The following is a 13,310-nucleotide window of genomic DNA, read 5'->3' on the forward strand; positions in this document are numbered from 1 at the left end:
TTTCCATCAGGCCATCAGACTGCTGAACACGTCATAGACACCTCAGCTTCACTACTGGAACTTCAACATTATGCACTCCACACTGTATATAAATGCCACTTGTTTTGCACATATTCAACTCTGTATATTTTATATATTTTATTATTATTATTTTTTTTTTTATTTTTTTTTTTTAAACTATTTAATTTGTAAAAATGTGCATACACACACACACACACACACACACACACACACACACACACACAGGAAAATATTTAGTATACACATCCAGAAATGCATACACTATTATATATTGTACATATATTTATTAGTTTCAGGTTGGCCATTCTTGTATTTTGCTCGTTTGTGTTGTTGTGTTTGCACATCTCTGTTGCTTGTGGGGCTCGCACACAAGAATTTCACTCGCATGTGCTGTGCCAGTGTGCCTGCACATGTGATGTGACAATAAAAGTGATTTGATTTGATTTTCCCCAAGTAACGCTCAGCACAGCAACACATTGCAGTGAACCATGGCTAACACACCAAGAGCAGCTAAATCTACCGCTGCAGAAGCCTAGCTGCAAACGCCAACAGTAACTGACTGAAAGCCATAATTATCAACATCAGAACATTTTAGTGATAAATGACCCCACTCAGTCAAATAATCTAGTGGCTTTTGTGAGCTCAGAAGCTGACTTCAGCACAGTTTTTTAAATGGACTAACAATGAGGTGGAGTTGTTGCTGTGAGTAACACAAAAGTACAAAGTTGCAAAAGTGAGTGAGAATTAAAGAATTTGAAGAAAAGCTATCTGGAGCATTTACAAACTGATATTAATCTTTAATAGGGCTGTCAAAATTGAGCGCAAACAAAACAACAGCTATATAATGCCCTCCGCTATCTTAGTTTAATTGGTCACATGACTGCATCACATGACTAAAATCTGTCATCGTTTTCAAAAAGGCTCCGGTTTCGCTGTCCACACTGCCAGAAGCTGACTTCAGCGCAGTGATACATTTTCATGTATTAATGCAAACTTCACTCACTGATCTCTACACATATTATTCAGTGTATTCTTTAACAGTAATACCTCCTCCATCTGAACCTCCAGCGCTGCCTCCAGGGCCTGACATGGCCTCCAGGCGGCCCACCGCCACCTCCAACCGCTGCACCAGACTCGCCAACTCTGCCATACCTGTCAGAAAGAGAGGACATTTTTGTGTTTGATAAAAAGGTTAGCTGTGTCACGCTGGCTACCACTATTGGGAGAGAAGTCCCAGGGACTAAAACACAGGAAGAAAGAAATCATGATAGAAAATGATCATTGATCCGTCCTATTTATATACAGTCAACAGTAACATAGACAGGAGGATGCATTTCTTTAGAAGTGCTTGCATCAATCTGAACCTACATTAGTGAAGTAGATTAGATGGAACTTTATTAATCCCTCGGGTGGGTTCCTCTGGGAAATTCTGTAGTGCAGAACTACCGTATTTCCCGGACTACAAAGCGCACCTGAATATTAGCCGCACAAGCTAAAATCAGGGGAAAATCCTGTTTTGTACATACATTAGCCGCACCTGACCAAAAGCCGCAGGTGTTTCAATATTGACTTATCATATGTAAGAGAATATGCACAAAGCGAATTGTCAGGAAAGAGATGGCTGTTTGGAGACACACCCCTTTTATTAATATTTTGAAAATCAAGTTATGGGTACATATTTGCACATGTGCTGTGCTTCATAAATGAGTAACAAATGTAGTACATAACAGTAACCTACAGCACACCAGAAAAATAGATTCGGACTACCTTTTAGGCTCAGGTGCAGTGACACGGCTTTAACAAGAAGAAAAGTCAGTCATTCACCACCATCTTCCTGCACACTAAAACCACCAAAGTCCTCTTCTCCAGTGTCGGAAACGAACAGGCTCAGGATGGCTTCGTCATCCACTCTCAGCTTCTTTCCTTCGTTGTCACTTTCAAAACCAAAGATAATCCTCATTGTCATTGTCAGTGTCGGAGTCGAACACCCTCTGAAGGGCCTCTTCATCATGCAGCAGTCCAGCCCTTCGAAATCCGTTGGTGATCGTGGATGTTTGCACACTTTTCCACGCTGTCAGAATCCACCGGTGGAGTTGAGCACAACTTGCTTTTCGCAAGTTTATCGCCGCTCGTCATCCACGACTCCCGCTGAACGCATAGCGCTACTTTGAAGTTTGTTTTTCGCGCTACTTGTACGGCACTATGTTGCCTGGCGGATGGACATGTGACCAACATACCACTCTTGAACCCCGATCCTTCCGCCAGGCAACGTAGTGCCGTACAACAGCGGAACAAACAAAACAAATCGTCTTACGATATGACAAAAATCATGGAAAATCCATAGAAAAGCCGCACCTGACTAAAAGCCGCAGGGTTCAAAGCTTGTGCAAAAAGTAGCGGCTTATAGCCCGACAATTACGGTACATTAAACTGAATCACTAACTGCCATTCAGTTTATCCTTCATCAGTTTCGATTCGAAAAAACAACTTTATTCAGTATTGCGATCCCAGAACCTGTTTTTGTTGTGTTAAAACTACAATGCAATTTAAAAAAAAAATTAAAAACAGCAACAGTGCTCTGAATGCTGCCCATATTTGTCTTTTGTACCAGAAACAAGTTTACATGTGTGCATTTACTTCAACAAGTCCCATATTTCAGGTTTAGATCATGTTGCAATAGAATATCAGCAATAGAATAGAAGGGCTCTTCTATTGCTGCTCTTAAACTCCTTCATAGCAATATTGTCCAGAAACTGTGTGGGGAAAACAGTCCAAAAAAACTGATGTTTCTGATTATCAATATTAATAATTATAATATAGGATAAAATCAGTGGCGGATCATTTGAAGCTTTTCTTTTTCTCCTAAAACTAAACAAAGCATTTATTGCTTAATCCAACAGGTCTCCAACAGGTGCTTTTGCAGAAACTTTAAAAGCTTTAACAACATTTTGCGTGCATAACAACCTCCTACAGGTCACAACTAACATTTCAACCACATACGGCAAACAGTTGGATCCTTCCCCCATCTGACATAGTGCTGACATTTATTTATTCATTTAATAAATAAATCCCTCAAGTTAATTAGACCTCATCCTCAATATAATGTACCCTCCACACCACTATTAATCAATGACCACAACAACAGATTTAAATTGTAATCATGAATTTTCTGTCTTGCTACAAACCAGACAGTACTAGCTTCACAGGAGTACTAGATAAAGAGATTAGCCTCTACTCTTAACCCCTAGGTTACTTTAACCACAGGTTAAAGTTTCCATGAGTACACGACTGTCTGCTTGCGTTCATGTGGTGTAAATTCCATCAGTCCTGAGCCCAAGGCTCTGTGGGGACATCCACGGAGTCACTGCTCCAAAATGCACCAGCTGCTAAAGCAACACCTATACACTGTTAAACTTTTAACATTTTATTCCTCTCCTTTTTTTATGGTTGTGACTTTAAAATCACAACCATTTGTGATTTTAAAATCTGGATGTCAAACCCAGGACCATTTGTGCGTAAGGTGAATGTGTTAACTACACTATGAAGCCAATGATGTCACCAAGAGCCAATATTAGGAAAAACTGAGTATTTAGAGTACTCTAAAGCCTGAATTTTTTTGGCTCACATAGATCACCTGCACATATACTGAAGCTTCAGTCAGGTCTGAAGACCAGTCAGTCACTACCTGGCAACCACCAGATAGCTTCCGATTGTCCAGCATTTTTATGACAAGGGTTACATTGTCGCCTCTTTCTTTGGCAACGAGAAAGGACTCTGAAAGGTTAGGCGCTTTCATTAGTGATGACATGTAGCTCAACAACTTCAGGTAAACTCTTAAGTTTTGTCTGTTTTAATTTGTCTTACTTCCTCCGAAACGGAGCGCTATTTAAATATTTAATTAAAAAAAACAAAACACTGCCTGATGCTTAGGCATCACACAATCAAATGTGATTTTGGCACATTTTTTCTGGACAACCCTACACCCACATTTCCACCTTTGGAGTATAACAGTAATGACTACTTTACTAACAATGATGTCATGAGATGATAAAATCCTCCCATTAAGAAACAGCACAGAGTGAATTTCAGCTGGGAATCAAACCGTCTGCACAGACATAATGAAGGTTTTGTGCCGAATCGGCCACAAGGACAGAACCCTCGACTGTTTGAATAAATTGAGCCAAAAGATGTAAATATGCTCATTTGCAAGCTTTAAGGAAGTCACAGAAAAATCCACCTATTAGTGTTGAGGTTGAGTAACAAAAGAGGAAGAGCAGGCCAGAACTTGCTGCGTAAAGCTATGTAGATCATTGCGAGTTACTACAGAGAGATCCCAGCTATGAGTTTTAAACATCCAGGTACATCGCACAAGAAAACAACTTAAGGTCAGCAGCACCTTTGAAGCAAAAAAACATGCACACTCCTGATTTAACTATTCAAAAGACATGATTACCGTAACTGACTCCAATCCAAGTCTAACACATAAAGGAGTACTCACAGATCCAGACGCACACCTGAAGAGAAAGGCTAACATTACATGAGGCAGCTGAAAGCTGACACTGCCCTTACCTGGGCCACTGAGAGCCCCTCCAGTCTCGGGTCCTTATACCTGGCTGTCGCTGAATGGATCCACACAGACCACTCTCACTAATGAGCAAGATAATGCTGCAGCCAACATCTCACTTTCACTCCTCAGTGAAATCTTTACATATCAAATGACCGAGATGTTAAATTTTTGGCTGTGACCAGCTTATAAAATCCTTCATGTTGAGAAGCGGCACTCTGAAGATGCTCTGAAGTCATATCAATGGGTGTTCAATACTGTTCCAATTAGCCACAGTCACTCATCGGTTTATCAGCAGCAAAATAATCAGTAACTATTTTGAGATTTGAGTTATGGTCACTCAAGCAGCCATTTAGTTTAACTTTGTATACTTCTTTTTTCCCTTCCAAACAGCTGATTGTTCATCTGCTGAGGTTTTAGACAGATCTGATGACAACAGCATTTTCTTACCCCACATCTTAAACTTAAAAAAAAAAAAAAAAAAAAAATGCAAAAGCTTGTTTAAGTTTAAAACCATCATAAGGAACATGGTGAACAAGATGCATGGATCTTTTTCCTTAAGAACCAACTTATTGTGTATGTGGGTGTGTATCATGTGGGTGTGTATCATGTGTGGATCTGATATTTTATGTTGCATTTGTTGCAGTTTTAATAATGCTTTGAGTCTGCATGACTCCTACCTCAGTCAGACTTCCTGGTTAAATAAAGGTAAAATACTGCATCACTAAAAATCAGCCTTTCGACTTGATTTCTGATCATTAAATAGGAGAGGCAGTTATGCATTATATCAACCCTGAGGCTGTTAGGTGAATCCATTCAATAGAGTTATCGGCAGGTGAGGTGGCAAGACATTACATGAAGTTATTTTTAAAAGACTGCACTATTTCTTCCTTTTACAGCAGACTGAATAAGAAGCACACAATACCTAAACTTCCCCTTTTCCTCTGTCTTTCACAGAGAGTTACGCATTAATTTGTGCAGCAGACTCTGAGATGAATTAGATCACAGCAGGAAACAAAAGCCCTCTCTACCCTTGACCCACATTCTGTTTAGCACCACGGCAGTGAGCATTTATACCTGCATATACCAGAGTCCAGCACTTCCTGGTCTCATGAGACATGACTCACCTGCAGCACAGGGAGGGAGCGGCCCCTAAATGGTGTAACAGCTGGAAAAAAACAACAACAACAACACAAACCCAGCCCTGTAGATGGCTAACTGTTGTTTACACCAACACTAACAAACTTTATCCATATCTAGCAAATTGCAAATCCCAGAGCAAAGCACATTTGAGTTTACTTTATGCCCAGTTACTTCACTTCAAATGCTTATTTTTATGTGCACCAAAGCAAAGTGGCGGCGTAGGCTCGGGCCAAGTGCTGACCACCAAGGAAACGCTACAGACGAAGACAAAACCAGAGACGTGACGGCAGCCAGGGAGTCATTCCTTCAGTTCTGTTTTCCTTAGATTAAAGCTAAATCTGTAGCATGTACAATTATAGAAGCTTGTAGTTCATATCAGGAGTATGAAGGCACACTTTCAAACAGTGCAAACAAATGACTGATGCTGCAATAAAACTGGGAGTTTTGTAAAGTTGTTGCATGCTCTTATCTCAATCATTTGGTGTAAAGTGATCATAAAGCTCAATCAGCATGGTCTTCCTCACGTAGTTTACATATTGCATTTCTTTTTTTTTTGTCTCAACTTATGCAAATATTAAAACTCAAACACATTAGTACTATCAACAACCAACAGGTGCATTTACTCCCCTTTTTATTCCCTTTTGGGCTGGTTTTTCAGAACAAACCACTGCACAAACAAGAGCAGGTGTGGCCAAAAGCCTGCCTTAAGCAACTTTAGCTTTTTGTACATTTCCACGCAGTGCACTATGGGAAATTAGCTTAAAATGAATCTACCTGTCTCCTTGCAAATAGTGACCCCAGTCTATGCAAAATCTTAACGTCTGACTACAAATTCCAAGTAGTCTTTAGATGAGGAGTGGCAGTCTCTCATTAGTCCTCTAGTGTATTGTACTAATGAATAATACCTTTGTAACTAAAAATCTGAAATCTGCCTATAACCCTATCAAACTGATCTCATCGACCTCATTTGTTGTCTATATGGAAGAAATGTTGTGCACAGAGCTCCCATCAGCACGCAGGGGCAGTGAAGTAGGTTAGTTAGGCCTGTGTGAGGGTTTGTGTGTCTGCCTGGGGGCAAGACGTCCAGACATAAAGGAGCGAGCGTCCACTCCTGCATTTGCAACCTTAGCTTTTCTTCCAAATCTATTTGCATAGGGAAACACTGTTTGTAACCGTGGCAGACATGGAAAGCAGGGCGCCCTTCCAGACCTACTTCGGTGGGCTCAAAGCTCAAACAAATCGCGCTCAAGCCGCTGCTGATAATGCGATCACCGGCTAAAGCTAGCCGTTACAACTTTAGCCCCACCACTCAAACCTCAGTTAAACAGTTTTATTGTGTACTCGTGGCTCTTGAGGTTAAGAAACACCTTTCTCAAGTAACGTTATAGTGTCCTGAAGAGTTACAGATTAGGAAATAGCGTTAAGCCGTCCTGAAGAGCCGTTACACCGCTTAGAAATTATTTAAAGGGGGTACAAAATGTGCCACAACACCAACGCCGACAACCAGAGCTAGCTAACGTAACCCCAGATAAACCTCTTTTTTTTTAAATTACAACACCTTATTCAAAGTCGACACATATTTAAAAAAGCTGGGGTGGTGTTTTTATACGTCCCCTCCCTGCCGTTGAGCGTCTGCTGTCAGTTTGACTATTTCCTGGATTTTTTTCCTCTCTCTCTCTCCTCTGAGACACACACACACACACCCCTCCCTGTGTCAGCTAATGCTGCACTACTCTGCAGAGGAGGAAAGGGAAGAAAAAAAGACTAAAAAGAGAAGTTTCCACTTTTAATAAGAGAGCACAGCAAGACGAAGTAAAGGCTGACTACAGGGCTGCAGACATGTTAACGATTTAAGTCAGACCAGCGTCAGCTTTTGCGGCTAACCTCGGCTAGCCGGCTGCGTTAGCATCACACCGAACTCAAGATGTAATTTCTGAATGATTCTCGGTGAAGGAGGAAGCGGCTGTGCGCTCTCTCTCTCTCGTCTCAGATTTGATTTTCCGCTTCTGCAGAAAGCCGTAAATCGAGTCACAAACCCCGCAGTGCAAATACCAAAAAGGACAGCACACCGGCTGCTTACCTGCTAAACTGGTCGAGCAGTGATTCGGTCCTTTATGTTGTCGCTGCTGTGGGAGTGTGCAGTAAGCAGACTGGGCTTCGTCTCTTTCTTCCTGTATGTCGCTGAATTTACCCAGCGCTCACCGCGCCACGTTTCCGCCCTTGTTCGCGCAACTAATTCCTTTCCCATATAAGGAGTGCGAGAGGCAGAGGGCAGCAATATACGAAGAGAGGCAGAGGGGAAAACATAGAAGAACTAAGTACTTTTCTTCCCCTCGTAACAACATATCTGCAGGCAGTGAGATATGACATCATAAAAATAACAGAAGAGGCAGCGCCTCTAAAGGAGATGTTCCTCCGAACATTTGCAGGAAAAACAGGCAGAGTTGTGTATTTCATGTGGTGCGTTTTTTCTTGTCTGGGCATGTTTGCCCCACTTTACAGACTGGAAAAAAGCTGTCACACATACAGAAAACATGGACACAACTGTGTAAATGTGCACAAAAGCAATGAAGTGACTTCACTGATTCAAATAAGGGCGACAACTAAGGGTTCTTATTGTTATAACCAAACAATCTAGCGTTTGTTTTATACAGAACGGGATATAATAACCCCCCTTAGTTATTCCCACAAATATTCAAACAAACAAATATATTTATATATGGTCTGTGTGGAGTCACTAAAGATGCTTTTAGCACTTCACCTGCTTCCAGTGTGAATGGAGAATCTGAAAAGGCCCAGCTCCAGCAACACTTGTCGTGCCAAGTATTAATTATTACTTGGTCAAGTGATAAAGCTGTTCTTTACACTACAAGTGTTGCTGGAGCTGGAGCCTCTTTGAGTCTTTCCCAGGTTTCCTGAGAGGCCCCCCATCCTGGAGTGTGGCTGTGGATCATCAGCACCACACACTCATTCACTCACTGAAGAAAGCTGGTGGTCAGAGTCACTATCATACTTCTGCGAATTAACTCAAATTTAAGTGAAAAAACAAACAAACAAACATTATGATAACATAAATATAAATTCTCTATAGTCCCATGTTTAAGACACTGTATTCATGTGAAATTGGAGGTGCTGGAAACATTCCTGAGAGATCTTGGTCCATATCGACATGATAGCATCACACAGATTTGTCAGCTGCACATTCATGATTTGTCCCATTTCATGTTTAAGACACTGTATTTGCGAATAGTTGAGAAAAGAAGCAAAACTTTGACTGCAGAGACGTTGAAAACATGCAAATATTTATCCTGTCTTCTTATTTACCTTATTTTTTTTGGCCGAAATAAAGATTTCAAAAAAGAAGTCCCATTTTCACAGAGATCACCTAAAAGCACATTTGTATTTATCTTACATGTCACTTGTCTAGTCTTAAAAATAAATATCCATCCAGTGATAGGAAGTGTTATAAACAGGCATCGATCCACAGTGAGGAGGAATAACAGGACAGAGAAGGGAGATCTCGATTATAATCTTTTAAGGACTCCATTATCTCCCAAAATGTGCAAAGGACAAACCATCGAGGGCAGCAGGCTTATAAAAGTAAATGAAAAGACCAACCAGAGGATCAGTCCGATACACGGGTGTTTGGATCCCCTGTAATCAGAAAAGTAAATGTTATACCAACCCTATAATATGTAATGAACGCGCAACAAAGAAATTAGATTTTTTTTCCCAACCAGGTGATGAAGCAGAATTTTTGTGTAATATAAAAAAATGACTCATCTCCATTTCAGAGTAAAACAAACTCCTCAAAAGTTTTATCCAGGCAAAACTTTTTCCCACAAAGTTTTCTCAGATCACACAAAGGAGTTTCCTTTGAATTGTGCAGGCTGTGGAGAAAAACAACTAATACAAAGACACAGAGAAAGCACAGAGAAAAAAAAAAAAAGAATAAAAGTTTTTTTTTTTTTTACCTTAATCAGAGGTAATTTTGTTCAGATTACACAAAGCAAGAACAAGCCAACACTGTTTTTTTGTTTTTTAACTTTAATTTACACATTATCCAGTTGCATCAGCAGGATCACAGAACAAAAGAAGGGGTCATCCTTCACTAAAACTTTATTAATAATAAAATATTAAAAACAAAAACAATTACACCCCTTTCATTTAACAGTTTCTCCTCATTTATCTCTGCCTTCACAGTGGACTCAAGGTCAGTTCACTTGCATCTAAACAATCCCAAACGTAACAGCAGACAACGCAACATTTTTGTGTCCTCCTTTTAACTGTAAAAGGAGCTTTGGAGACAAAAAAAAAAAAAAAAAAAAAAAAAAAAAGATGAGTCCATCAGAACAATTTGGCTGTTATTCCAAAAAAAAAAAAAAAAAACCCAAAAAACGAAAACCAAAACAAGACAAGACAACAGATTTTTTTCAGTGGTTTGACATTGCTGGCACCTGGGTGTGCTTGATTTTAATTTGCCTCCCACAGGAGGTCAAAAAAAGATGGCCCGATAAATTCAGCAGGTGCGAATAAAACACATTTAGTGCAGCAGATCCAACATCGGCATGAGATGACTTTTTGCAGTAATTTGAGAAAAAAACAACCCAAAAACAAACCCCAGCTTATTTCGCACAGAGTACAAGCTGAACTGAATCAATGATGTACCCTTTTAACATTCAACAACGAACATAGAAAAGTGTGCCTCCAGATGAGGACTTACATGTGTCTGTTTCACATTCTGCATGCAAAGCAATCACACTGTGAGATGATACGTCGGGGAGAGTCGTTCTGCTAAAGTTTGTCTGTCGGTACGGTCCAGCCAAGAAACACCTCAGATTACTGCTGATGAACAAACAAAGCCTTCCTGCTGGGCCCCGTTCATGGTTTATTTCTGGTAATCTGCTCAAAGCGTACGCAAACATCCTTCAGATTAACCTCCTGCTTATGTCCTGTCCGTGGGAAGAAATAATTTGTTTTCGGGATTTAGTACAGTTTTATCTCCGATCGGATGCGCAGCTCACTCGTATACTTAAAGTAAGTTTGCATTAGAAAATAGAAAACATATTTTACCTTTTCAAAGATTTTCCTCACATCCGAGTCAGCTTGAAATCTGCATCTCCCGGCCAACTTTAACACTCCATCAACTTTAAGATATCTTAATTTTACAACCATTAGAGTACAAACTCTTAATGTTTCTGTATACCTAATAATGACACTGTTCAAAAAACACAGAGTTGACTATAATTAAAAAATTAAAACTCTGGAAGAAATAAACTGATTTAACTGTTTTAACCTTGCTAAAAAAAAACCCCACTGTGTTTCTATGTTTTTGCACAGCACAGGGCCTGTGGATTTTTACTCCAACTCCATAACATCAAAATCACTTTAAAAGAAGATCTTTTAATGGTCAGACTGAAGAGGATGAATACCATTAAATCCAGAAAAATGATATTGTGACTTGGCTTTTTGATGGATTTAAACATTCAGTTTGTTAAAAAATGAGCATGCTTGTCCAAGTGTGCTGCGAGTCTGCAAAATTTAGAGCTGCTTGCATCATGGAGATGAGTGTAAAGCATGAGAATTACATTACTGATGGACATTCTTCCTACATATTCAGTACCGCAAAGTCCTGCGTTTATGGCTGAACCTCCCAACTTCCAACCGTCACATACGAACCTCTCCCTTTTTTTAAACCAACAAGAGACAAAGTGAGACAGCAGACATTAAAATCAAAGTGCATCCACGTCTAATCACAGCCAAAAGGTTGTTTGTAAAAACAGTAACAAAAACTCTGTGGTCTTCAGGGTTGAAGCAGTCATCACATTACCAAAGGTGATGAGGAAGCAGCGGTCTGTCCTTCAATCTCCTGTTCTTCATCTTTCTCCCAACTGCCTTCCTCACTGAGACCACTTTTGTTACAGTTGTGTACTCCAGTTATTTAATCCACAGAGAAGCCTTGAGAATAAAACCTTACAACACTGTGACTCTTCTGTGGGTTCATAAAAACATAAAAAAAAGCAAAAAACAAAAAAGAAGCATACAAACTGCTCTGAGGAAACATCTTTTGGCACAGCAGCCACAGAAATCCACACATACAGCTGACATACAAACATGCAGCCGATCGTATCAGGTTGTACCAGAGCTGCAATCTGTCGCTCTTCATGCACATAAATTATTTAAAATATTTTCTGAGGTGGTTTCTCCGAGCCGTTGGCAGCTCAGATCAGTTTTGGTTGTTGGTTGGTTGTCTTTTTTTTTTCTTTTCCTCTCCGTCATGCTTCAGATGAACAGAAACAATCAGAGCAAAGTTAACCATTAATTTAAAAATGGCAGTGTTTGGTAGCATCAGGTCGACCTGAAACGGCGTGAATACAACGTGTTTGTACATGCGTGTCTACAAGAGGCAAGGTGTTAGCGTGCCAGGTGGCTGGTTTTCGTGTCATTGAAGCAGTTTTGTTTTTCCTCATCTTAAAAAGTCACTCGAGCTACTTCCTCTCACACAGTCTCCCAACCTTTGTAAGCCAGCAGCAGGAGAGGGGCAGCACTACATTCTTTATGTCTCTGTGTTAAATAATAGGGGTCTAATTAATATTTTATATCATTCAAAACACAGTGCTCACCCCTGGTTCTCAGTGTAATGGCAGTTTCTTTTTCACGTCGTTCTGGCTCAGTGTGGGTGCAGGGAAGCTTCAGTATCGTGGTGTTTTTTCTGTGACAGTGGGACAACACGGTCCCAACATCTCCTTCTCTCTCCCTCTTCCTAACTCAGGTATCTCCCAGTCTGTCTTCACAGAGGAGAAGTGTGAGGTTTTTGTGTTGAAGACCAACGAAGGGGAAAGAGGAGGCGTGAAGGGGAAGAGCTGTGTGAGGGCAGCTGTGAGCTCCCCCCTCCTCTCTTGCTATAGCTGCTCTTCTCTCTGCTTCTTGGCCCTCACCGGCCCCTGGCCATTCCTCAGGGAGCCATTCTGAGGCCTCAGGAGCTGCCCGCGCTCCTGATCCGTCCACGGGATCCCGCCCTGCCCTTCGTCACTGTCCAGGTCAGAGTCCGAGTGCATGAGGGCAGAGGAAGTGGGAGCAGGAACAGGCTTCAGGCGTGCTGAACGAGAAAGAGGAGAACAGAAGCGAAAGAAACAGTGTGATGGAGCTGTCCTAAACATCGACTAGGCAGAAAATTTAACTCAGTCTTTGAAACATCAAGTTTTTTGTATTGTGGCTAAAATAGAAACATTGGCTAAACATTTACATCAGTGTTAATTATCAAAAGAAATCTTCACAAGAAAAAAAGTCGAGTCTTACCATTTGTTAACACCTTCAGTGTTTATTTGGGCAGTTATTTTTGAAGACCATTGGGTAAATTAACTGTAAATATGACTAACCTAACAACATTCACACTCATCATTTAAAAAAAAAAAGTTTTGCTAAAGTTGGAAAACAGTGTTTAGCTCATGCTGCAATGTGCCACAAAGGCCAAAAGCATCGACTCGGGTCAACTTGCAGGCCTTTGCTCTGCATATTCCCTTGCTTTCATGTCTATATACTTTCCTAATCTAATCTAATAAAGGAAAAAAAATGTCCCAAA

At 40.5% G+C, this 13,310-nt stretch overlaps 2 protein-coding genes across 3 annotated transcripts in view; both read right to left on the bottom strand.

Moving 5' to 3' along the window:
* Positions 1–7,965, bottom strand: part of cap1 (CAP, adenylate cyclase-associated protein 1 (yeast)) — an 18,746-nt gene extending 10,781 nt beyond the window's left edge. The window contains exons 1-2 of the mRNA XM_004548909.5: positions 7,809–7,965; positions 1,069–1,173 (exon numbers count right to left, since the gene is read on the bottom strand). Coding sequence (XP_004548966.2) covers positions 1,069–1,171 — 103 coding nt within the window. The 5' untranslated portion in view covers positions 1,172–1,173; positions 7,809–7,965. The remainder of the gene's footprint in view (positions 1–1,068; positions 1,174–7,808) is intronic.
* Positions 7,966–9,763: 1,798 nt separating this feature from the next.
* kiaa0319l (KIAA0319-like ortholog) overlaps positions 9,764–13,310 on the bottom strand; it is a 40,898-nt gene continuing 37,351 nt past the window's right edge. For both annotated transcript variants that reach the window (XM_004548916.4, XM_004548915.4), the window contains exon 25: positions 9,764–12,827. In XM_004548916.4, the coding sequence (XP_004548973.1) occupies positions 12,631–12,827 (197 nt within the window). In that variant the 3' untranslated portion in view covers positions 9,764–12,630. The remainder of the gene's footprint in view (positions 12,828–13,310) is intronic.

Source organism: Maylandia zebra, linkage group LG22, assembly GCF_041146795.1.
Source record: "Maylandia zebra isolate NMK-2024a linkage group LG22, Mzebra_GT3a, whole genome shotgun sequence".
Taxonomy (NCBI): Eukaryota; Metazoa; Chordata; class Actinopteri; order Cichliformes; family Cichlidae; genus Maylandia; species Maylandia zebra.